This window comes from Thrips palmi, unplaced genomic scaffold (genome assembly GCF_012932325.1).
Source record: "Thrips palmi isolate BJ-2018 unplaced genomic scaffold, TpBJ-2018v1 HiC_scaffold_11, whole genome shotgun sequence".
In the NCBI taxonomy this organism is placed as follows: Eukaryota; Metazoa; Arthropoda; class Insecta; order Thysanoptera; family Thripidae; genus Thrips; species Thrips palmi.
Window position 1 is genome coordinate 6,344,913 of NW_023144622.1, and position 24,810 is coordinate 6,369,722.

General features: G+C 45.9%; 3 protein-coding genes across 5 annotated transcripts; 1 reads left to right on the forward strand and 2 right to left on the reverse strand.

The window, feature by feature from the left end:
• The first annotated feature begins 98 nt into the window (after positions 1 to 98).
• Positions 99 to 11,664, forward strand: LOC117639595 (phosphatidylinositol transfer protein beta isoform). Of its 2 annotated transcripts, none has more exons than XM_034375419.1 (9): positions 99 to 293; positions 1,236 to 1,266; positions 1,389 to 1,552; positions 7,885 to 7,984; positions 8,674 to 8,751; positions 9,159 to 9,323; positions 9,404 to 9,525; positions 9,610 to 9,700; positions 9,775 to 9,916. In XM_034375419.1, exons 1-9 carry the CDS (start codon positions 277 to 279, stop codon positions 9,820 to 9,822), a joined length of 816 nt encoding a protein of 271 aa, XP_034231310.1. In that variant the 5' UTR covers positions 99 to 276; the 3' UTR covers positions 9,823 to 9,916. The 2 variants fall into 2 exon arrangements, with proteins under 2 accessions (XP_034231310.1, XP_034231311.1); XM_034375420.1 differs by lacking the exon at positions 8,674 to 8,751 and adding an exon at positions 8,277 to 8,354 and having other exon boundaries at positions 101 to 293; positions 9,775 to 11,664.
• Positions 11,665 to 12,880: 1,216 nt separating this feature from the next.
• Positions 12,881 to 16,575, reverse strand: LOC117639593 (carcinine transporter). Its single transcript, XM_034375415.1, has 11 exons — positions 16,375 to 16,575; positions 15,521 to 15,745; positions 15,237 to 15,410; positions 15,053 to 15,156; positions 14,812 to 14,966; positions 14,431 to 14,726; positions 14,166 to 14,287; positions 13,880 to 14,094; positions 13,625 to 13,806; positions 13,345 to 13,523; positions 12,881 to 13,273 (listed from the first exon to the last, which is right to left on the reverse strand). The coding sequence occupies exons 1-11, from the start codon at positions 16,558 to 16,560 to the stop codon at positions 13,006 to 13,008; spliced, it is 2,106 nt and encodes a 701-aa protein (XP_034231306.1). The 5' UTR covers positions 16,561 to 16,575; the 3' UTR covers positions 12,881 to 13,005.
• Positions 16,576 to 17,209: 634 nt separating this feature from the next.
• Positions 17,210 to 24,774, reverse strand: LOC117639592 (importin subunit beta-1). Of its 2 annotated transcripts, XM_034375414.1 has the most exons (15): positions 24,377 to 24,773; positions 23,492 to 23,550; positions 23,206 to 23,388; positions 22,916 to 23,116; positions 22,675 to 22,827; positions 22,443 to 22,592; positions 22,156 to 22,368; positions 21,896 to 22,067; positions 21,436 to 21,824; positions 20,921 to 21,352; positions 20,738 to 20,845; positions 20,518 to 20,661; positions 20,211 to 20,431; positions 19,950 to 20,117; positions 17,210 to 19,326 (listed from the first exon to the last, which is right to left on the reverse strand). In XM_034375414.1, coding segments are annotated over exons 1-15 (2,652 nt in total). In that variant the 5' UTR covers positions 24,435 to 24,773; the 3' UTR covers positions 17,210 to 19,325. The 2 variants fall into 2 exon arrangements, with proteins under 2 accessions (XP_034231305.1, XP_034231303.1); XM_034375412.1 differs by lacking the exon at positions 17,210 to 19,326 and having other exon boundaries at positions 19,946 to 20,117; positions 24,377 to 24,774.
• Positions 24,775 to 24,810: the final 36 nt, after the last annotated feature.

Here is a 24,810-nt window from a genome sequence, read left to right on the forward strand (position 1 = left end):
GGAGAAGTGAAGATCAAGCGCAAGATGGCGGAGTAGACAAACGAGCCGCGCATGCTCGCTACACTAGAACACCTCTAACTGAACAGCGTTGGTGACGCACGAGCTACGTCACTGGGCCCGAGTCGAGGCGCGGTGGTGGTTGGTGGTGTGGCAGTGTGTGTGCGCAAGTGGATGTGTGAGTGTACGAGCCCCTACCCGTTCCACTCGTAGCCAGCCACCCAAGACTCGTGTGATATTTGCCTCTTTCGCATCCCATGAGTAGGACCTTAGTTTAGAATGTTGATCAAGGAATTGTAAGTAAAATTCGGTTACTTTTAGTGTTTAGGTGGACTAGATAGATTTGTCATTCAAGGTTTCGCAGTTTATTGAGTGTGGACATTGCTTGAAAATTCGAACATTTGTGAGCCGACTGTGGTTCGATACTCTAGTATCGGTTAAGTGCCATTGATTTACTGCAGATTTCAATTTTTGCGGAAAGCATGTTGTCAAATTTAATGAATGTGGTCTAGGCACCTAAATCGTAGCAGTAGGACTTGCCCTGAAATTGAATTGACGTAGCCTTGAGAGTATCAACCACCCTCTATTGACGTCTGCCAAGTCAGTTATTTGTCAGAATTTGGCCGTGGCTTTTACAGTTAACTTGTGTTTGGTATCAGCTGGCCTCCCTTTTGTACTTTGCGTTAGAATGGATAGCCCAACCATTGGTTTTAATGCCGTTTCTCTATTCAGTATTGGTTGGGGTTCTAAGTGATGAGTCAGATTTGAAAGGTTAGGTTCCATGTTGCAGCCCCTGGCTCAAACCCGGGCATTCGTCTAGGAAAGACTGTGTCAGCATGATCTAAAACTTTGAATGGTGTCCTGTCACTTAATTAGGAATAATATACTCTTGACATGATCCTAAATTTCATACAGAAATTCAAGTGTTGCGCCATTCTGAATATTTGTGAGAATATTTTGTGTATTTGCACTTTTGACATCTTGTCAAGGCCACACACGAGTAACATTCAGTCAAAAATTAACCCATTGATTTTATAAATTTAATTGTCCATGACAATTTCTCTATTAACATGGTATTGCTCTGATACTCTTTTGGAAACTATTTCTTTTGAGTGTCACTATATTTCATGTCAGAATTGACTCCTCGCACATGGTATTATTATAGATAGAAAATTTCTTGGGTACATAGCTGTGCAATATGTGACAGTTCTTAAATTTTCCTTTTTTTCTTGTTACAGCCGTGTCACACTCCCACTTACTGTGGAGGAGGTAAGCGCTCACATCAGAAAGAAAATCAAAATTAATCCATTTTTCAACCATTTAATTGAAAAATTCAATTATAACTCCCATATTTTTCTGTGACATTCACCCCTTTCTTTTTAAATTTTCAGTACCAAGTTGCCCAGCTTTATTCTGTGGCCGAAGCTAGCAAAAATGAGACCGGAGGTGGAGAAGGTATCGAAGTCTTGAAGAATGAACCTTTTGACAACTACCCTCTCCTCGGAGGGAAGTACTCGAAGGGGCAGTACACCTATAAGATATACCACTTAGCAAGGTAAGTGATGGTGAAAGTAATTCCAAGCAGGGGAGTTGATAGCTGTCGTAGCTCCACTAAATTGTAATGCCCATAAATGGACAATCAAAAGGCGGAGGTAATCTCTGTGTCTAATTGAAATATCTGAGGAGGTGATTCACGTATATGAGGTGTTGTAGACAAGAGTCAAACACTCGGGGTTATCAGTTATCTGCTATTACAGATCCATATGATCTGCCAGAGCTAGAACCCATATTTGCTCAGACAGGACGGCGGAAGTTGCTTTGATTAATCCACGCTGCCGCTCCACCCCGTCCACCCCGTCCAGGCCGTCCAGAACGACCTTTAAAGGTTAATCCCGCTGACCCCCCAGCCTGCCGCTGTCTCCCGCGGGAAGCCAAGGGGGAGGACTGGGAGGACCAGCCCGCACCTCAATTTTTTTTAAACTTTTATTTTTTTGAGGTGCGACATTAGCGTGAATTACTCCAGGGGGAAAAGCGGGCGAGGCGGGCGCTATCGAACGCGGCCCTCCGAGTGTCGCTTTGCGACTGATAAAACGCCTGTTTGGTCGGGATTGGAACCCGGGTCGCGGTGATCGGCCGCGGTGTCTGCGTCGTGTCGTATCGAAGTATCAGCAGGCAGCCGGCGGTGGAGTGCATCCTATCTGTGCTCTAGCTCTTTGATAGCGCCAGCCCGCCCGCCAGCCAGCCAGCCATCGCAGTCCCGCTGTCATTGTCGCGGACCTGGCGCCGCCCTGGCCGCTTGCGTTCTATTGTTCCTTCCAATTTGACGAAAAAAAAAAAAAAAAAAATCAGAAAAGGAAATCAATGGTATGATTGATTACTCCAGGTGCCGACGTGATGTGTGAAGACGCGTCATAGGAACCTCGAGCTTAAATTGAATGACATTTTTTAGCTTTCAAGGATAAGATTAGACTTAAAAAATATTTTTTAAATCTTTTTTCTTAAAATTTTTCTGCAAGGTTTATTTTTAATTTTTCAAACCCGTCTCGAATTTATTTATTTTTTTTTGCACTGTCGTGTTTGGTTTTCCTTGTGGCTGGGTAGGACTCTGGCTGGGACTCTGCAAGCTCTGAGGCCCGACTGGCGACGGCATAACGCGCTCGGGATGGAAGGGGTCGCGGGAGACGCGGGGGAGGCAGCGGCGGCGCGGCGGAGCGGCGAGAAAGGGTGGGGGCGGGTCGATAGGCACCCCCTGTCCTGGCCGCCCCAGGCCGCCCCTGCCCCCCGCGGGGCCCAAGGCAGCCCACGGCAGCCCACGCCAGCCGCGCTAGCCGCGCCCAGGCGCTCTCTGGCAGGGACGCGGGCCCGCGGACCCGACCCGGCCCCAAGGACTCGGGCGGGCGCAGGCTAGCGCTGCTAGCGCAGGCTCCGGACCCAAGCCACCCCCACTGCGGTGATCACCGGCCCCTCCCGCCCCCGCCCCCTTGGCTGTGATTGGGCCGGGGGCGGCGCCGCGGCCTGCATCTGGCGGTGCATGTGGGGGGCGGCGGAAAATAAAAACTTTTCAATTAACATTGTAGTGGAAAGGGGGCTAGCGGCGGGACTTCCCCCCGAGCCGAAAGTGCGCACCACTCGTAAAATGAATACTCTCTGCTTCCCGGCGTGGGTAGCTATACCGACGCTCTCCGTGACTTTCTGCAGACTGATACCGAGCCGTGCTTCCGTCGCTCTGTCTCTCTCGCTCCGCCTTGGCGACGCTCTTGGAGTGCGAGGGAGCGCGACGCTGGCGCGCAGTGCTCGGCGCGGCTTTGTTTGCCGCCCCACTGTACACGTGTGCTGCCGTGGCGCGGTGTTAGCGAGCGGCTGGAGGTGCGAAATGAAGCGCTGTTGTCTTCGGCGCCCTGTCGCCCTGCCGCGCGCGCCGTCGTCGAATTGAATTAATTAAGGCTGTCAGCGGCAGTCGCTCTGTCTCTCTCGTGGGGCGTTCCGTGTGGGTGCGAGAGAGACGGGACGCTCGTCGTTGTCCGTCGCGCTGCTCGTCGCTCTGGCCGCTTGCAGTGGCGGCGGACGTCCTGCAGATAAGGCGCAAGCCTGCGGGCCGGCCGTCTCGCTCGCACTCATTGGCGGCCCGTTGGCGCCGCCCCGGCCGGTGCATTCCTTGCACACTGATTCCAAAACCGTCTGTCTCTCTCGCACTCTTGGCAAGCGCCGTGGAGTGCGAGAGAGAGAGAGAGTGTGCGGATTGGCTCGGCTGAAGCGCCCGCGGAATGCGGGGTAGGCAGCCCGCCGAGCTGCGCTGCGTGGGGGTCGCTCGCGTTGCCTATCTCGCCCCTTGGGGCAGCCCAGCCACCCCGAGCGGGGGCGAGGCTGGGTCTCCGAGGCGGCGCGGAGCGGGGCGGCCGTTCAAACGCCTCGTCTCGTTCGACGCGAGTGACTCTGCGTTGACGTCCCGGACATGTCCCGGAGGTCGCCGGGTCCGGGAGCGCGGCCTGCGGACTGATTGCGAGAGTCGTTTTCGTCGCTCTGTCTCTAGCACTCATGGGGCGTTCCCAATGGGTGCGAGAGAGACAGCGCGATAAAAACGATTCACGGAATCGGACTGGGTTCGCGCTTCCTCGTCGGAAGTGCGCGAGCGCGCCGCCCGAAAACCGCCGCCCGGTTGGCTGGCTGGCGCCCGGTGTTAATAAACGTGCTTGCCGTCAACTAGGTCCTCTTTTTTCGCGGAGGGAGCAGGTTCGCCGCGACGTGGAACGCGCGTCGGCTTCCGCGGCGGCGGCATGACGCGCGGGAACGGGCTATACCGCGGAAACTCGTCCGATCCGCCGGGGAGTTTTTACAAAATTCGAGTCAGTTTTCCCACGGAATGACTATGCAGCGCGGCGAACAAGTTCCTAGTCGCCTGCCTGCAGTTCCCTTTTTCACGTTTCTGTTTCTGGCGCGGAATTGCCCCCTCCGCGAACCTGCATGCACATTAGTTGCGACAGCCCCGCATTTGCGTGACTGTCCCATGCCGACTCTGGGCGTAGCTCGGGCCAGGCAAATGAACAGCAATTTCCGTGCGACTTTTGTGTCGGGCGGCGGCACGGCGAGTATCGCCGCTCCGTCTCTCTCGCACCCTTACGGGGCGCCCCATGAGTGCGAGAGAGACGGAGAGCTGCAAGTGGCGCCGCTTCAATTATCCGCCTTTAACTTTTAAAACGCGGTCGTGGGACTCGGCAGGGACGCTGTCTCCAGTCCAGTGAGCTTCCGCGCGATGAAGCGGCAGAGCCTGTCCTACAGTGCCGTGCCGATGAGAGCCCGGCCGCCACACTGAGAAATCTCCTGAGAGAAAAAGAGGGTGGGGGAATGGGAAGCGACCGTTCCTCTCCTATGCGACCCGACCCGACCGGGAGTTTTGGCGAGCGGCCTTGGACCGGCGGCGCGGCGGCGGCGGCCCGTGCGTGCGTGCGCTAGTGTAGCTCAGAGCGGTCGGCCACAGTGGGCAAGCTGATTCCAAACAGTGCTCTGTCTCTCTCGCTCGCGCGGTGGCGCCCCGCGGGTCCGCCGGTCCCCCGGGGGTGCGAGAGAGACAGAGCGACCGCGGTGTGTGGATTTGATCGCGCCGATTGTCGTCACAGCGGGCACGGCGGGCACACCGCGCACGGGCCGGGGCGTTGTACGCCACCTGTACACTGCCAACGGCCGTCCACTACAAAACGAGATCCCGCCTCGCCCGGCCATTGATTCTAACGTGGCACGGAACTAAAAGTCGCGTCTCCTCGCTTCGGTTGCCAACTTGTGCACACAATGATGTGCGGCCTTCAGGAGACGGCCGGTTAGAATCGCTGTCATTGTGTGCAGAAAACGCCCGTTTGGCGGTTCGTTTGCAATCGTCATCGTAATCGGGCCGCTCGTCGGAAGCGGCGCGACTCCTGTCGGACGGTGGACCATTTTGGTGACGAACATTTCTGACAGTGTGCGATCGACTGAAGTGTTGAAACGTGGCTGTGAATTCCGGCAAGTCTTGAGCAGTGAGCTCGCCGCCGCGCCGTTGAAGAAATGTTTGTTCTGTGCGGCCTGCTGCAGGCTCGTTTCGAACACGTCTCTCTCGCACACCTTCGGCGTGTCCCGTGAGTGCGAGAGAGAGGGGGGGCCTCAGCTGGAGGGCCCCGTCTGGCCGGGCCGGCGGCAGTGGCGGCAGCAGGCCCGCGCCGCAGTCTGCCGCTACCTAGGCCATCGTGTCAAGGTCGCCACGCCGCGCCGCGCCACGCGATGCGCTGTGTTCCGCCTGCAATGCCTTAACGGGTGCACTGACGCGGCACGCGGCGGGGGCGTGGGTGTGGGTGGCCCCGCCCCGCCCCGCCCACCGCTGCTGCTGCTCGCTGACCCCTGCCTGCCTGCCCACACGCGGGCTCGCTTCAATTTCGCCTCCATGGCGAATCGATTTCTATTTTATCCCGTGGCGGGTTGTGTGGGCGTGTTTCTGGCGGCAGTGCATCTTTGCAGTGGGGGGTGGCACGTTGGCAGGCCCGTTCCACGGGGGGTGGTGACTGCACTGCTAGGGTAGGCGACGTAGCGCCACGGCCTTCTTCCGGTGTCGGCAAGGCAACTTTGCGCCAGGGTAGGCAACCCCAGCGGCCCAGCCAGTCGCGCTTGCCTTCCGAATCTCGATTCCCTGCGATGGAGGCGGCGGCGTGCCGGCGTGCCGGCGCACAGTGGGCCAGAAGGACGGTGGAAGTGGCCAAAACTCCAGACGCGTTTTGAGCTCCAGAGTCGCTAAATGGGGCTCGAATTGAACGTGTGACCCCACCCATGGATTTGGGAGGGGGGGGGGCGAAACGCGACTCCATTCGCCCCGCGTCACTTGTTGTCCTGGGATGGATTCTGTTTGGCCTGGGCGATGTCTGTCTCGCCGCCATGGGGCACGGCGGCACGGCGGGCGATTCCGAGCGGGGGGCGCCGTCGCTCTGTCTCTGTTGCACCGGCACGGGACGCCCCGCGAGTGCGAGAGAGAGGGAGGGAGGGTCCTCCCACTCGGCATCAGTCTGCGTGGGTTGGCAGGAGAGTGTGGGGGAGTGTGGGACTGTTTGGCCTCGCTGGGTCAGCAGCGGGTGCCCGTCTTACTGTAGCCAAGCCGGGCCAAGCCAGGCCCTGGTGGGCCTTCCCTCCCCCTTCCCCCTTTCACCCGTTTGGACGCCTTGCCTCCCCCGCACCGGGCTTGCACGGTACCCAAAACTATCGATTTGTATCGACTCGCTTCGACCGGCTGCTGCTGGAGGGAGCGTCGCTGGAGGCGGCTGGTCGAGTCTGGAGGACGGTGATAGTGTCGCCTGGATTAACGCGTGCCCCCGCGGCCCAGCCAATACGATACACGTGCAGCCAGGGGTGGCGGATGGAGGAAATTGCCTTTTTTGAGCGGGGAAGGGGGGGGGGTGCAATTACCGGTCCCTCAGTCTTCACGTGACTTTGTTCGCGGCAGGCTGTCACCCCAACTTCAGTCACCAGCAAAAAGAAAGGGAGGGAGAAGAAACGGGATAACGGCCTTGAATTTATTTTTGCCCGGTGTGCCTTCCTGGTGCTGAAGGTGCGATAATGAATGAATCTCTCCCCCCTCCCCAATCCGATTTTATCCTTTCAACCCCGGAGCCACGCGTTCCGCCGTTCCGCTGTCCTCGTCGTTCGGCGGCGCCTGGTCGATAGATGGCACCTCTCTCTCTCCCTCCACTCCGCCTTCGCGCGCGTCTTTGCGGCGGCGGCCCCTTTCGCCACTTTTATGTCTTTATGTCCGCGCGATGTGCGACAATGTCACACTTTCCGTTCGATTCGTCGATGCAGGGACCAAGTTGAAATTTGGAAGCACGCTGACTGACTTTGCTCCCCTTTCCACGTGTAATTGAGAAATTAGTTTTGACGTGTTTATTTAGCGAGAGGTGACGCCTCGCCCGTCTCGCGGAGGCGCCCTGCAGACGGATTGAGTCCTTGGCGCCCCCACCCCCACCCCCTCTAAAGTTGACGTCATCGATTGGTGACGTTGCGTTTGAGAGGGGGTCGGGGTGGGCGGGGTTTCTAGGTCAGTGTATCACCCGGTTGGATGCTGCGATCCACAGGCCGCGGCGTGGGGGTGGGGGGTGGGGTGCCAAGTCTTTAGAGACCTAATTGTAATGTTGGTTGAAAGCACCTGAACGGCCGAGGGTGGAGAAGGCCTTAGAGCCGCCACCACCGAGAAGTCAACTAGTTTCTATCGGGCCATTAGTTTATCTAAACTGGCAGAAGTGGGAGAAAGGGGGTGGGGGAGTCTGAAGCAGACCTAAGGCTCATGTCCTATACTTAGAGATATTTCGAAAATAAAGCTTTCTATTTCTTTCTCTTATTTTATTGTACTTATTTTGTGTTTCTTTCTGTGTGTTGCAGCAAAGTACCTGCCTTCATCAGAATTCTAGCTCCAAAGGGCTCCCTAGAAATCCATGAAGAAGCCTGGAATGCATACCCATACTGTAAAACTGTAATCACGGTGAGTACCAAAGCATATTTTCAAGTTATGTGTTGAAAGTTAGTCAGATGTTACTGATTGATAAATTTTCTTTTCATTTTTCTTCCGTGTGAGTTTTTAAGTGTTTGTTTTTGGTCAATTAGAGTGTGATATAAATGAAGATTTGATGAAGAAAGATAAATATTTGATGCATATGTCATGTATTATGTAGTTCTGTTACTTTATATGAACTTTTGTGCTCTCTAACTATACATTTTATTTTAGAAATAGTGTTTCTGCTGGTTGGTGTTTAAGCAATAAATTGTCATTTCAGAATCCTCACTATATGAAGGATAAGTTCATGCTGGTAGTGGAGACACTACATGTGGCTGATTCAGGCAAATCACATAATGTGAGTTTTTTTTCACAGCGTGCCATGTACCCATTGTGGATGCTTCAAGGTTTTTGGTGCTTGATGATGGTGGAGTCTCTTGCTGCATTGGTGTGGTTCATTGTCAACATCAAAACTACATTAAGGCTACAATTTTGTAGAATTCTAAATTTACTAAAGTCTTTTTGCAGGGTTAAGATGTGGAGAGTTGTGACGGTGCATTTTTGTATGTGTTCATGTGCTTTGGGTATATGTCTGTCGGCCATGTGATCAAGTCTCATGCATTTGTCTTTTGTTCTGCTTTTCTTGCTTCCCTGGTTCATCGGTGTTGGTCTCACAGAATCCTGGATACATGAAGGAAAACTTTTATATTGTCATTGAGTCATACCACATAGGGGATAGTGGACACCAAGAAAATGTAAGTAACTCTCAATGCATGCTTGGGATCATTCGCTATTTAGAAAAGTCGTTCATGCCCTAGTTTGGTGTACACAGATAAGAAAATAGGAATGCAGTTTTGCTCAAAATGTCTAGTAAACCTATGGAATCAAATGATGGGTCTTATCAATTTTTCATAAATTTTTTTTTAGTCCCTATTATCTTGAAAGTAACAAGGCCCACAACCACTTAGCAACTATTCCTGGCAGGAATGTGAATTTTGGGTGGAGGATTACATGCTTCTGTTGCTTGTGTTGATCTGGTTTGGGAGGGCTTTAATTGTATACAATCTGTTAATTTGGCTGTGGATCCTGCTGCATAAACATCTGGGGTTAGCAGCAGTGATGAATTAGGACACAAGTGATTGACTTAAATGTTTGATTACAGGTTCATGAACTGGGCCCTGAAAAGCTGAAGGGGAGGGAAGTTGTGCATATAGATATTGCCAATGATCCCATTGCTCCAGCTGACTACAAGCGTTCTGAAGACCCCCAACTTTTCAAATCTGAGAAAACTGGCCGAGGTCCTCTTACTGGCCAGTGGACTGATCAGGTACAAACTTTACCTAATCTCAAGTTGTTTGTCCTCCTTAACTATGGGTCATTTTCAAGGTTTCTCCCTTTATTTCTCAGGTTAATCCAGTCATGACTTGCTACAAGTTAGTGACAGTGGAGTTCAAGTGGTTTGGCCTTCAGAATCGGATAGAAAACTTTATTCAGAAAGCGGAGCGAAGACTTTTTACCACATTTCATAGGTAATTTACTTTTTGCTTTGTTCTGGTGTTGTTTATTACAGTCTTATTTACGGTTCGTCTTTGTTTTGGTTTTTCTCTCTCAAGGCAATTGTTCTGCTGGATGGATGGCTGGCATGGTCTGACAATGGCTGATATTCGAGCAATTGAAGAGAAAACCAAGGAAGAATTAGACAAGGTATCCTGTCTTTTCAGTTATTTTCAGTTATTTTCATCTCCACTGTATTAAATAATTAAAATCTTTCGTTTCAGCAACGCAATGTTGGTCAAGTGCGAGGAATGAAAGCAGATTCAGACTAAGGAAGAACGCTACATCAAGAAACAGCAGCCTGCAAAATCATCTGTTACCCGTTTGTTGGGCCCTATGGTGTTCTGTGATTGATGATTTTAATGACAGTAGTGCATAATTGAGAACTTTTTATGGAGTTATATAGAAGACTTACCACAGTGAGATGTTGCCTTAGTCATCATTGGTATCTTAGTTTCAATTGAAGTGAAATATTTGCTGGGCGCTTAACTTTTGTAATGGTACATGGCTATGGTGTTATCACAGAATTTGTCCTGTACCCGAGAGGTATACCCCTTGCGGTCCATCCTTTCATTTAAACAAATACTGCTTTCTCTTCTATTGATGTCTCCTTATAATGACATCTTCTGTAATGCTATTGAGTTCAAGTAATTTTTGCACAGCTTCTGGTTGAATATACCCAAGCTGAAGCAAGCCTGATGTATGCAGGCAGTGTAAAACACACTTTTCATTTGATTTTTTTTTAATTTTGAATGTTTAAAAAAAATCTTTTTGCTTAAAAGAATTTTAATTGAAAGTTTTTCCTTTGTGGGAAACTGCAATATTTAAATTACTTCAATACTTAATGTTGTGGTGTATGAGCCATTTGAATGAATTTTACTAATACTTTCCATTTTTTGTCATGATAGCATTAATAATAATAATAATGAAAAATATTTGTCTGTTGAATTATTTTTCCTCAGCTTTTAGAAATATAAAGAATGAGAGTGAGTGTGAATGATGTAGCATGTGTGAAGGCCTATCAGTGTACAAATAGTGTGTTGGGGGAGGGTTTTGCAGGGTCAACTTATTTCCAATTTAAAAAAATTTGTGAAGCTCAAATATTATGCCTCTGCTTCGTTTAAGTTGCAGTTTCAGCATATGCAAATATCGCATTGTGCTCAGTTTACTATGTAAGCTTAAACAATGTTCACTCAGGGGTGCAAACTTGTGTTATGGTGCAGCTAAATAGTGTTGGCTAAATGATGAAATTACTGAAGAAATTGTTTTGAGGAATGAAAGAACATCAATGCCAAAGATGATATAGTTACTCCTTTTTTGATGTTAAATAGCCCCCTGTAGATGTCTGCTGCTAAGTCATTGAATTCATTCTGTGAAATGAAAAGCAAGAAATTAAAAAAAATATCCATAATTTTGTAGGTCTTGTGGACTGTTGTCTGATCTGGATCAAGGCTTTCTTTGAACTGAATGGACTTGTGAATCTTGTCTTTTCATTTTTATTGTTTTGTTGCAGGCAACAATGTTAATTAAGCCTTTCTGCAAGATGGCATTAAATGAAATGATGCTTAAGTGTCTTTTTTTTCCTTTTTATGATTCTTGCCACTGCTCATTATTGGTTTTCCCTATCCCCTCCCCCAAACAACTGGTGTCAGTTTCAACTTGACCAGTGTTTTGCTGGCCTGATGTCTCTTCAGTTGCCTTTGACCACTATCTTGTTGCAGGATGCAGTCAACTTGCCTCTAAACATTACATGCTACTTTTGTTCAATAGTTACCAGATCTCAGAATTTACTTAAGAGCAGTGTTTTTTTTTTTTGTTTTTTTTTGTTTTCCTCATTTTTTTAAAGAGTTTCTAAATTTTTTGGCTCTGTTTAGAAGGAAGAAGGGTCACTCTTCCTACATCCCAGAGTATCTTGTCAATTGTTTCCTAACAATGTTATATGCATGTAAAAACATTTCTGTGTAGTCAGTTGAGATGTCTAGGTAAATTTTCATTTTGTATGAAATGTAGTTACATCACCATAATAGAAGAGCTTTGGATAAGTGTCTAGTAATGAATTATTTATGGCCAAGCTATTGAATTTCATTATGCAATAAATTATTATTAATACATAAGAGAAGAGTAATGTGATATGCTACTTTCAGGTCGTGACTTAATCGACCGTTTCCTCGTTTTTTAATGGTTGTCAGTAAAGAGACACTTCTTATCGTCTTTTCCCATGAATCTGTACTTATATGTAATCGGACCTTTCACGTCAGAAATGTCTTATCATTGAAAATTACGTACAATAGAATTATTTTTCTTCAGGTTACTTTGTAACTGCATGTAGCTGATCTCCCACTCACATACACTGCCGGCTGTGTGCAATAGTGTTGATAGCATGATGTAAATGGTTGTAGTGAGTGTTACCAAATTCTTTGTGGGTGAAGTAGCCAGTAAAGATGCTACTATCAAGGAAAAATACCAACAGTAGTGAACAGTAAAATTTGATCTATTGAGAATCATAACTTGCATTCCTTGTAAGTTGAATTCTGATGACCAACAACTGTCGAAGATCAATGAGACATGTTCTACAATACAATTCATCCTTTGGTTTGCTCTGCACACATGCCATAGATTTGACCTCTAATCCTCTCTTAAAATTTTCTTTAAGAGAACCTTTATTATTATCAGTTCATTTCTGATAATTGGAAAATCTTAAACTAGAAAGCGATACCAAATTTATGCCATTTCCCAATTAGTTTGTAATCTCTATATTGCCTGTGTAAGAGTTGTGAATTGAAATTTTAATCAATATTCCTGATATCCACTTATGACCGAAGTTCAAGCTCAAAGCATCATTCCACCTGAAGCCTTTGACCTAGCATCAATGTTTTTATTGTTTAGACTTTGCTCTTGTTGAAAAAAAAACTAACATAATTCTGTGTGTTTTAGCATTAAGACAAGGTAATAGTAGAAGAAAGAAAAATCTGGTCATTGATTATCCTCTTGTCACCATAGTGACTTTTGAGCTAGATTTATTAAACCAACAATTATCAAATACATTGAGTAGCTCGTTTCTTATTATTTTTATCTGGCATCACCAAGGCTAGTAAGCCAAGTGATACTGATGAAAAATATTGTACAGTAAGTTGAAAATGTTATGCATGTAATGTACATAGTATAGAAGAAACGTGAAATAAATGTTAGAAGAGAGAATATGCACCATTATTTTTTTTACTGTCTTTAGCCAAATATTTAAAAATGGCCAAGACTGGAGTATGTTGTGCTGGAGCACTCCCTATTGACTCCTGACACTATTTTGAGGACCATTTCAGAGAGGTAGGCATGGGCAAAGGGAAAAAAACTTTTGACTTTTTGTTTGATTTTATTACAAAGTGAGTAGAATGACACATTTTACAATAATATGAACACATTTATTATTACAATAATAAAAATAAAAGAGGGTTCAAAACTTAAAACCAGTAAGTCATTTTAAAACCAGTCGAGTCTATAGGCGTCTCCATTGTACTAGCTTGTCTAACGAGCAGTGATCTGGAGCCTCTACTACCTCTGATTGACAGAGACCGGCGAACTGCAGTGTCAAAAGATCGATTAAGAGGAGTTCGAGGAGATTCTTCTCTTCCAGGAGGTCCAGGCAACTTAAGTGGAGCAGGAAGTGAAGGAAGCTCAACGCTTTCTGCTGCATCTGACAAATCATCATAGGAACCTTTTGCAGTCGGCCTGCGAGTAAGAGGACAACATTGTAAAATGATTTCACTTATAATACAAAATAACGACATAATATGACTCACCTTTTAGGAATACATTGGATACAGTCAGCCATGCTCCAATCCTTGCCGAATTCTTCTCCCTCTTCAACTGTCTGAGGAAGACTGTGATGCAGAGTCTCAGGCAGTCGGAGGGCTGTTACTCCTCCAACAACAGATATACTTCCCATTATGACAAGAGGCAAAACTAAATTCTCTCTGCCCTGAAACATATTTATAGAAAAGAAACAAACAATGAAAACTTGACAGCTACAAGTCTGAAAAATGGATTATAGTTTTGGTTCTAAATTGTCACATTTCTTACCAAATATGTAATAAATGGTATCAAAATGAGCCCAAGACCAGCTATGTATCCTGAAGCTCCAATACCAACCCCTCGCATCTGAGTTGGGTAAAGCTCTCCCGCAAAAGGGTAAATTATTAAAAAGGAGGCCGATATAGCAGACTTTGAAAACAAGTAGAGAACCAATGTTGCAGTTACAGATTCTGCAAAAGTACTGAAATGTTAGAAACACTAATAGTATGTATCAGTTATACACATTTTCAACAAATTACAAACCTTCTGGTAGGAGGACTGTGACAATGCAGCTTATTCCGCTTAGTATCATACAAATAGAAAGCGGCCAACGTCTTCCCCACCAATCCATCACAACCCAACACGCTAAATAACTTGGGATTTCTACTAAGGATGATAACAGGAAGCTCAGGTACTCATTATTGCCCAATGCTGGCCCATAATAACTCAGACCAACATAAACCATGTTGTTTGCAAACCTGTCAATCAACAAAATTATTACAAAAACTAAAAGAGAAGGTGTTGGAACTGGGCAAAGGCTAATACAAACCAATTGAGAGTGATGAGAGCTGTTTTCAAGCGCATGTTTGGAGTTTTGCAAAGTGCAAAAACACTAGGACCTTCCTTCAACCTTCTTTCTTCACTTTGAGTTCGGTGCAGCATCATCCGTTGCTAGGGATTGACAGAAAAGAATTCTGATAAAAATGCATAATGGATTGAAAAAAAAACTCAAAGAGGTTTTTTTATTTCTTTACTTAACTATTTAGACAAAAAGGGGGAAAAAAAAGAAGAAACACCTATTTATTTGGACACACCTTTAGTTTCTGCTTGAAGCTGTCAGGAAGCTCTTGTTGATTGACCCTTGCAAGAGTTTCTAATACTTTGAGTGCCTCCTCAAGGCGGCCCTTGGCGAGTAGCCATCTGGGTGACTCAGGGAGGAACCACCAATAGATAAAGTAGAAAAGAAATGGCAAGGATGTAGCCAGAGCCAAGCTGACCCAGTTACGTACTAAATATGTTACTCCAGCCAACAGAATAAGCCCAAGTGTGTAAAAAAGGCAAGTCATCACAGTCACAAAGGAACGATAATTTGGTCCCACAAGCTCTAATGCTGTGAAGAAACAAAGCAAGGCATGGCTTACAAAACAATGAAACACATTTTGTTAAAAATGAAGTTATTTTAAAAACTCACTCACAGATGATGAAGGGTATTTGATAGATGGCTGGTATTGTCAGACCAACGATAATTCTTGAAACAGACCAAGACCAAAATTCTGGAGCCGCTGCTGTGCATATACTTCCGGCAATTAAAATAGCCAAACATAGAAAGAATGACTGCCTTCTGCCAAATCTAATAACAAGCCAAATCATTTTTTTAAAAATGAAGATGATAAACAGTTTTTATTTCATTACAGAAAGTTCAAAATTATTAAGTACCTGTCATTTATAACACCAAAGAGGTAAACCCCAACTGGACCTCCTGTATTGAGAGCAGCAAGTCCAATAGTAGGGTAGATATCTCTGTTACAAACCAAATCAAACTGAAACAAAATACATGAAAATTAACATAATCATGTATGCTGTTTATTTGTTTGTGAAACAGATGAAACAAAATACTCACATCAATGACTATGGAAGACTTTATTTCAGATGTGTCATACTCCCATCCATCTTGGCAGGGTTCAGTGGTCCAGGAAGAATTTGGTTCTAGCTCATATGGGGAGGTGTCTTTTAGTAATGACCTCCAATCAACAGAATATCGTTCACAACTGCTGTATGTTCCATTCAAACCATCCTTTAAAAAATAAATACCAATATTGGAAAATGCTTTTTTTTAAATTGTCTCTCTTTTTAATAAAAGGCAATGCAAAATCAAAACATCATGTCCAAGTCAGAGCTACATACTTTAGGGATGGAGAGCATTCTCCTGTGCTCTTGTGACATGTTTGGCAGTAGTCCTTCCAGCTCTAAATTTCTGCACCAGTGGGCAGGAGTGTCAGCCATGAACAATTGATTGAACGCGCAAAATCCACAGGGAATGCAGGCAGGCAGACACACGAACCAAAGCAGGATTTTTTGGTACCTTCCAAATTCTCCAATCTGAGGAAGGAGGTCATCCAAATCCATCTCCTAGAAAAATAAAAACCATGTGGCATTTATTTACGCGAATTTATGCTTGCAAAATGGACACTGCTCACTTGAACAGGTGCCCACTAAAAGGCTGCATTGAAAACATGAAAGCGGTAGCCGGTTACGGCTTCAGAAGAGAACGGGCCGCGAGGACCCTAAGAAGTAAATCGGATTTTAAACCCCTTAGCTCAAGGCGCCGCGGCAGGGGAACAGGGGATGGGGGCAACGACGAGGGGGAGAGGGGAAAAGGGGAGGGGGAGAGTGAAGGGCCGTAACTGGCCCTCTGCAGTCCGTATCTATTTCCCTCCACTCTCGCTGATGGAAGTCCCCTCACGTCGCGCAACGGCCCTTTAATTAGGTTAGATAAACTTCTCGACAGAGAGGGCACCACGTAAAATGTTACCATTTTCACAAAATTTGCAGCAACGAACCAGCTCTTTTTCAGACCCTCAGTGACCTCAAATGTACGACGGGTCGCAGTCGATTTTTATGATTGCCTTGGCCTCGGTTCAACAACGGGTGTTGGAACTGAGAAACGAGTACTGGGTCAAGATGCACACATTCACAGAGCTCCTGGCCGCGGAGTGCGGGATGGGATGCCGGACCCGCCGTGCTGAACTCGGACTCACCTTGCTTGGCTGCCTCTGGAGCACGAGTCGCCTGCGCTCCTCGTCCGACAGCCCCCGGCCCTGGAAGCCCTCATCGTGCTGGGGCTGCCGCTGCGTGCCACTGCCCTCCACGAGGGGCTCCTTCCCGGAGGCGGCGTGATCGGCGGCCTCGGCGTCGCTACCGTCGCCGTCGTCCGCCCCCGTCATGGTCAAGAAGGCCGCGGGGGCGTTGGCGCGAGGCTGGCGGCGCACGCCGTCCTACAGGCACGTCCCTCCCGCCAAGGCAGCCAGGCAGCGGGGCACGCCGGCACGCCACGCCAGGAAGCCGTCTAAGTGACGACGAGTCAGAGCGCGGGCGGCGCGGGCCTTCGGTAGTGCTCGGGGATCGACCACCCCGTCCGGCCTGCCCGTCACGGACATCATACGTGCCTTGACCCAAGCCGATCAAGCCGGGGCCGCGGACCCTCGCCCGTCCAACGCCTGCAAAGTGACACACAACACGTCACACACACGTCCTGCGCCCAATTCTCCGCCGACAGCCAGACCCATCCACCCCACCCCCACCGGGCCTTCCCTCCCCACCCACACCTTCACCGCTGGAGTGTGTTCGCCAGTCCCGCCTGGCTGGAGGCTGGACTGGAGGGACGCCAATTCCCATGGCTCTTTGGCTAAAGGAAGGCACGCTTACCAAGTGTTCACCTCAGTCATTTGTTACGGGTTAGTTTGCAGTGCATAGGTTCAATCAGGTCCAAGAAAATACCAATCTTCCCGAATGTATGAAAATGCTCATTTCTGGCATGAACTAAATGTCCCGGAATCGCTTCAAAATTTCCAGGGAAGAAAAAAAAAACAACAATTAAAGTTTTGATTATAATTTTAATGAATAGGGTACAGAACAGATCCTGATATCTATCCTTGTGCCACAGCCCTCAGCACTTTGGTAATAGTCACTGGAAATTTCATTTGCCCAAAACTGAACAAAATGCATAAATGGGATAAAACTGAGGACATCTACTGTTAATTCGCACCTACGTACAAATCAGAGAATATGTGGAAAGTAAAGGGAGAAACAGAGTTTCCTTTTCTAAAAATGAGAAGGGACGGGCAGGCATACCATTTTGATCAACTCTCAGTCATGGCACACAAGAAATACCTCTCACTCAAATCAGTTTAAAAAAATAACATGCTCTCAAAAACTTCACTTAGTTCATCAAGAATCAAAATGTTCTTCATTAACACATGAGAAGACTGAAGTGTATAACACTTTAAACATAAAAAACCAATCACACAAGTATGGCGTTCATTCACACAAAGAAAAAATAGACTCATTCGAAGACTCATTTATTGCTCATGCACACAAACACATACACACACTCAATCATACAAAAATCACTCATACAGAGTTTTCCATTGATACAATGCAAACAAGCATGCCTTTAGAAGATCTCCTGGACACTTCCACCAGCATGAATCTCTCACACATATACAAGGGACGCATGTTATCACACAGTCAGGTATAATGGAGGCGTCTGAGCAAGTTAAACCCAGCTTGAAGAGCCCGCCCCGCAAGCTGTTTACAATTATCCATTTAAAATAGGAACTCGGTTCCCAAGTTTTATCTGGACCGAAATATCAGTCAAGGCATTTCAAAATTTGAGAATTTTGTGCCAAAAGGCGCTCAGACACCTCCAAATCACAGTTACTTTTCTACTACACTTTCTACTCTTACAGGTATGTCAGGGTTAAGTCAACAAGTTTCACAGTGCAACTGTCAGCAGCTGCCTGCCAGCTGTCACCACCACAGGAATGGTAATTTGTAGCTTAGGACTATTCACCACATTCATTACAGTAGCACACACATTCACAATTAACTCCAGTTCTGTCAAAAACAAAACGAAATTTATGTTGTGCAAATAAAGATAGAAAAACGGGAAAAACAAACAATAAAAAAGGGTCCTAGTGGATGAAAATAACCCCAGCTTCAATTATTTTTTTTTAAATCTTGAGGCTTAATTTTGATGGATAGCCATGCAAGCACTTCACCAGGAAGAGAAAAATTGAACATGATTATGTTTGTTACAATACTGGCAAAGGAACATTGGAAGTACTGATTTGAGCTGAACTGACAAACATGGTACACTTCATCTTCTCAAAGAAGACGAATTCATCTAGGAAGTCAATGAGTAACAGACATTAAAGTTTTGAGATATTGTAAAATAACATCTTAACAGCTATAAATAACGGTGATACCCAAGGATAAAACAAACATTGCAGTTTCAAATCTCAGTTCTGCAACAGAATGCTCATTTTCAAATTCAGTACTGCTGGGAGAAACATCTACAGTTTAGAACCTCACAGGGACAGAGGAAAGGGGAATGTAGTCCACAGCACTAAATTGAAGCATGGTAACAAAAATGACCAGCAGATATGTGAGTTGCATAGCAACATTGCAATTTCCCCTGCACCTTTTACTGGCTGGGTGTTGCCATCTTAACACTATATTTCCTGAGATGAAATTGCATAACATTTAACTTAACCTGTTTGGTGCCAATTAAGGCGTTTAAAGAAAGTTCTCACATTCAAACACACACATATTGTCAATTTTTGAAGAAATGTCTTGTTTTTTTTTGGAAAATTTCTTCAAGTTAAAAAAAAAGAAAAAAAGCCACAGTCTTCAAGTAAAGTCTTGCAGTCCTTAGTCTTGAGTCCACTAAATTCACTCACGCATGCACACTTACAAGTGCGTCCCTCAGCCTTGCACACCTCAGTCACACTACACTTTACTTCTTGTAGTCACTGTACACACTGTTGCTATGAAGCACCAACTCTCACGGACACGTTCATTCACCCAGACGAGACTTCAGAGCATGGAGGGGTTGCAGTAAAGGTCAACCAAAAAGAGGATTATAATGAATGAGAGAAAGTGATTTTGCCCCATTGTCTTCTGGCTCGTTACTACGACCTACGATGCATCTGAAAAAGGAAAATGTCTTTGTGAGAACTCTAATTGTGAAATGACCCACAGTAGAAACGATTCATGTTTAAGAGAAAGATAAATTTTAGGATTAACCCAAGACATAAGTCCTCTTTTCAACAGCCCCAAATTAGAACTTTTGATTATCTACTCATCTAAGCCCAACAGAGGCATGAGTAACACAAGAGCAAAAACAAATGCAGCTTTAAGGGAATCCTGGTTATGACAACTGACTGCAGATCCTTCCCCAGAAGGAAATGTGAAAAATTTTAGGCATTGTTCAAAACGCAATTTGAAAAGTAAATCAAAGAAATGGTCACCTATGCCAAGACTAGGACCACACCACACAAACACTCTTGTCACTCAAACACACTTGAATCAAGCACACCCTTGCACACAAGCCAGTTTGTCTACAAATGTTACAATGTTAGGTCAGTGTAAAACTGGGAACTTGGTTAATTAGAAACTCTCAAAGGGAGCTCTATCCCATAAACCTGTGCATTTGGTTAAACTCAACGATTAACATTAACTCAACAGTCAAGATTACAGTAAGAAGGGTTTGGTGAAGCTACACTGAGGAAATTAAAGGAAACTCACAAAACTGATGAATATTAATACTTACCAGCTAGCAGCAGCAGCAGCCCTGAACTTGCGGATTTCCTTGGTAGCCCAAGACGCAAGAGTCTTAGTCTTGGTCACCTTGGATCTGCGAGCTGTGGTAAGCAGCTCATTTATTGGCTCAACATCTAGAAGGTGAAGAATTTTGACCCCAAATGCGTTGCACAAGTCACTGAGGGAGACAAACAAGAACAGAAAAGATTAATTATAGGGTTGTTGAGCAGGATAGGCAAAAGAAAAATATATGGTCAATGATTTTACATACCCTACAAGACCAGCACATGATGCAATACAACTATCTGAGTGTTGATTATCTTGAGCTACAACTACAATGAATTCAACAATGAATGGAACAGTGGGTTCCAGAATTAAAACATCAGGTGCGGGAGTTTCCAAGTCTCCTTTGAGCCCTTGAATGATGCCAGTGTAAGCTTCAAGTACTCCTTCTCGAAGCTCATTCAGCCACTCCACCAAATCATAATCAGACTGCAACATTAAAAATTAAATCAAACTAGGGCAAATTCTTTGGCCCATTCAAGTTTCTTAATTTTATGTTTTAAGAAGAAACTTACGGTGTCAACTGTTGCTTGAGATGCCTGAGAAAGTGTTTTGAGAACTACTTCTAAATATTTCTTAAACTCGGGGCCAATGCTCAAAGCAACATCTCCAAAAACAGAAAGGATTTGAGGCTTAACAGACCGATGGACATTGTTGTTCTGAAAAATACACGATACAATCAAGCAAAGAAATGATGACTGACCAACGTCAATGATGAGAGTAAGCAATACCAACCCCAAGGTTTTCCAAAAGAAGCATCATGATTTCATCACAATATGGTAAAACTTTTCCTTTCAAAGCCCGGCAAATATCTCCAGTTAGGCCAACAGCAGCTCCACACACCTGAAAGTAATGAAGATGAGTAAATTGAGTATTATCTGAAGACACTGAATTAGGGAATGAAATACTGAGACATACCTGGTGTTCTTGGTGGTTTTTGAGACCCATGCACAGGTAATGCTTGAAGGCATCCATGTATTTAAGGAATCCTTCACCGAGAACTTCAACCAGTGTGGATACAGCCATGAGAGCATCTTCTTGCACTCCCCCAGATCTGCATGTGTTGGATGCAAACATCTGGAGCAGTGCTGTCATAATGGCATCAGAAATCTGAGGAGCATCTTTGGGTGACACTTTACGCAGAACACTCTGAAGGGTAGCACAAAGTAAACTTTGAAGGTCGTTGTACTGAGCTCTATCATGGGTCTGTATGTGAGATTCCATTTGAAGGACTTGGTTCAAACGCTCCAGAATAACCATGGTTGTCTTCTGAACAGTAACATAACAGTCCTTAGGCGAGTTCTTAACCATCTCCATAAGTGCTTCATATGCAGCAGATCGCAAATTGGCCTACAAAATAAAAACACCCAAATAAATATGTACACCAAGCAAAACCACAAAAACAGGGGAAAAAAACGATTTCAAAATTCTACCTGAGCACCATCTGGTCGATCAGTAGTCTCTAACAACTGTTGGACAATAAATTCGAAGTACTGAGACAAACAGTAGGTTTCCGGGTTGGGTTCATCCGATCCATCAGCAGCTTCATAAGCAGCCTCTGCCAAGCCAGTGAAAGCCCAACACACATTAGCAGCAACTCTAGGCTCTGCTTTGAGACCATTAACAAAAGCTTCCAAAAGAGGCTTTAGGTAAGTCTCATTGATGGCAGCATCTGGAATAATCTCACAAACTCGGCCAAACGTCCAGGCAGCGGTGTCCCTCACAACAACACTGCTGTCATACATCAACTTTATGAGGGTGGGCATAGCTTGCTCTACCAGTGGCTTCAGGTTTGATGGATCCAGTCCACCAAGAATTGAGCCTGAAGAAAAAAAGAAATTAGAATCTCAACCCCACAAGATAAAATATTAACAGCTGTCATATTTAACATACCATAAGCCATAAGAGCAGCATCTCGGAAGCGCCAGTCTTCACTTGAAATGTTCTCCCTCACAAATGGCAAAACATGAGGGACAATATCATCCTCACAGCATGTGGCAAGAAGCATCAAGCACACACCTGCTGCTTTGCTGGGGTTCCAATCATCTTCATCATCAAACTCTTCCTAAAAGTTTAAAAATCAGAATAAATTTGAGTTACAAGAAATTAAGGGCAAGTGCATAATTAAACTGAATTCCACACTGAGCACCAACCTGTTTGGTAAGTTTCTGCATGAGCACAGGACACAGGAACTGCAGAGCTCCTTTAGCATAGAACTTAGAACAGCGGGTAGGAGGTCGGCCTGCTTCTACTGCTTCACTGTCTTCAATGGCCAAATCAACCTCTTCATCACTAACGTTCGACCAAAATTCAATGCCTTGCAATGCTACTTCATCATTATCACATTTCATTGCTTCAAGAGTAATCTGAAAAGTTAGAAAATCATGAAAAAGGTGCCACAGGTATATAGTAACAATCATGAAAAAAAGATAGTACTTACAGGAAATAGGGCTCGGCCCATGTAAGGTTCCATATATTGGTAGTAAAGGGACATAATTTTGACTAAACACTGCAAGGCTGCAACTCTAACTTGAATATCTGTTGACTGAGTTGCTTCACAAACCACTTCCATGATGTAGTTACGCTCCGACTAAGGAAAAATAAACATGATAGATTGATTCAACTACGCAGTACAGCCCAGTAATAATTTTAAGAAAGACAAAAATCCTTACTTCTTTGTCAAAGTTAGCCCGAGTGAACTCCAATGAGTTATGGAGAGCTGTTGTAGCAGCAAGACGGACATGATTGCTGGGCTCATTGGACCTCATGCCATGAATGATAGCAGTTAAAATCATATTAGATTGCTCTACCAAAACATCATGCTCCTAAAACCAAAAAAATTGTACATTGGTGAGCAAACAACCTTGAGAATAAAAAACACCCCTAATATCAGATTTTTAAAAGAACACTTACAATTTCTTGACAAATGTAACCAATTGCCTCCAAAGTGGCCTCTTTCATCATTTCCGTGCTAGTGCCTCCAATAACATTTTGAACCAACAAGGGTATTAATTCTTTCCATTGACCAGATGGCAATTCAGCAACAGCAATGTAGGCCACACACTGAGCAGCTGAACTGGGGCGGTTATTTTCAGTGCCAAGAGCACCAACAACCTATAACAGCAAACAGAGATTAGCAATGCACACTTGACCATTATTAACAGCAGGTAAGTTCAGACAGCTAGTTCCAACATTAGTCATACATTGTTTTTCACATATGTTCGAATATCCTCTGGGAAAGCCAGCCAGCGCTTTTGATGTTCTTCTTTGAGTTCCTGCACTTTTGATGTGAGGGTATTTTTGAAGTGAAGACCGGCGGCCATACGTGCCACTTGACTATTGCCTCCATGGTGCAGAATTTCGGAAAGGGATTTAACAAACTCCGGCTAGAAAAATAAGAGCCATTTTAATAGCAATAATTGATTTAAGACGAAGACACCAACTTGTCGTCACATCTGTAAATTGCATGGTGAAAATTCAGGTACTTGCCAGGTTTGTTGCCGCTGCCCCATGCAAAAACTGTTCTGCTTGTTCTCGCTCATCTTTATCTGAAAAGAGATATCATCGTGATTAGAACACAAACTACAGCAGAAAGCACAGGACATACTAGACCTCAGGTACAGGACCCAAACTGACACTTAAATTCCCACCTAGAGGGTCTGAGTCGTCTTATTTCCAAGAACGGCAAGGGCCAGTTTGGAATGGACCGAAATGACTGGAGGTTGCCTATGGCAATGACAATGGCGCACTACCACGAACGGATTAGGTTAGGTCACGAATCGATCCTTGCCCAGGATACCCGTCCTGCTTTGATCGGGCTGTCTGGGGCAAACGCGTCTCGCAGATCGAGACGGAGACACCGAGTTTGACGGGCCGAACGCCTCCAGGAGAGGGAACGTGCCACAAAGAGAGAATCATGGCGGAGCCAAGGACCCGCGCTGCCCGAGGGAGGTTAGAAACTTGTCCGGAGGGGAACACCGCCGAAAGACACGGCGCGAGAAACACGGCTTCACGGCGAAACGACGCGACGAAAGTCAAGCTCGCCATTGCAGAACAAAGCGTGCAACTGGTAAAGAAACTGTCCAAAATTTCCCCGCGAAAATGCCGATACCGATAACCGTTATACATTGGGAGGCATGACATCAGCGTCTGTTTACAGCCAGCAAAATGCAGACAACAGTAATAGGGCCAAAAAAATTGCACTGGCGAATTTGCTACATCAAACGGCACATTTAGACAGTACATAGAGAGTAAATAGGAGAATCAATGGGCCATTTAGGTTGCTTAGGCTTAGCCCCTGGACCACGTTCATTGTTCCCGTCGACACTCTTTCCCAGCGAATTTCCAACAAGTTGACGCCATCCAAGTACTCACCAGCAGAGACCGTCTTCTCCAATATTTGGGTCAGATGAAGTGTTGCGTCGGGATTCATTTTCGCTGTTATTAGATTTCTACGAAATTTCTACAATGATCTACCACTAACCGGCTATCGGCCATATGCTTTCTGAAAACTATGTATTCATGCACTCCCTTTTGAACTTCGTTTGGGTCGGAAAGTTCAAACTGTCTCGGCAGGTGGTGGCGGTACCGCGTCCGTGCGTCCTGTGCGTGCCCGAGCGTTAAAAAGGTTAAATAAAACAAGGTCTGCGTCAAATCCGGAAGACACAACCACACAGACCGCTCAATTAGGGCACTATTTCGTGTCGCGGACGGAGAGGGCGCACGCTGGTGACTAACGCTCACCGGTCCACCCGCCAATACTGAGCTTCGCCGTTTGTCCCACAGATGGCGCGGCGCGCGCGCAGGCT

Coding starts and splice junctions, on each gene's coding strand:
- LOC117639595 (XM_034375419.1), top strand. Junction 7,985..8,673: donor ACTGTAAAACTGTAATCACG/GTGAGTACCAAA, acceptor TTGGTCTCACAG/AATCCTGGATACATGAAGGA. Junction 8,752..9,158: donor ATAGTGGACACCAAGAAAAT/GTAAGTAACTCT, acceptor GTTTGATTACAG/GTTCATGAACTGGGCCCTGA.
- LOC117639593 (XM_034375415.1), bottom strand. CDS start 16,560: ATGACGGGGGCGGACGACGGCGACGGTAGCGACGCCGAGGCCGCCGAT. Junction 14,967..15,052: donor TTTGGTGTTATAAATGACAG/GTACTTAATAAT, acceptor GCTTGTTATTAG/ATTTGGCAGAAGGCAGTCAT. Junction 13,274..13,344: donor ATCCAATGTATTCCTAAAAG/GTGAGTCATATT, acceptor TCTTACTCGCAG/GCCGACTGCAAAAGGTTCCT.
- LOC117639592 (XM_034375412.1), bottom strand. CDS start 24,434: ATGAATCCCGACGCAACACTTCATCTGACCCAAATATTGGAGAAGACG. Junction 23,389..23,491: donor GGGCAGCGGCAACAAACCTG/GCAAGTACCTGA, acceptor TTATTTTTCTAG/CCGGAGTTTGTTAAATCCCT. Junction 23,117..23,205: donor GAACATATGTGAAAAACAAT/GTATGACTAATG, acceptor TTGCTGTTATAG/GTTGTTGGTGCTCTTGGCAC.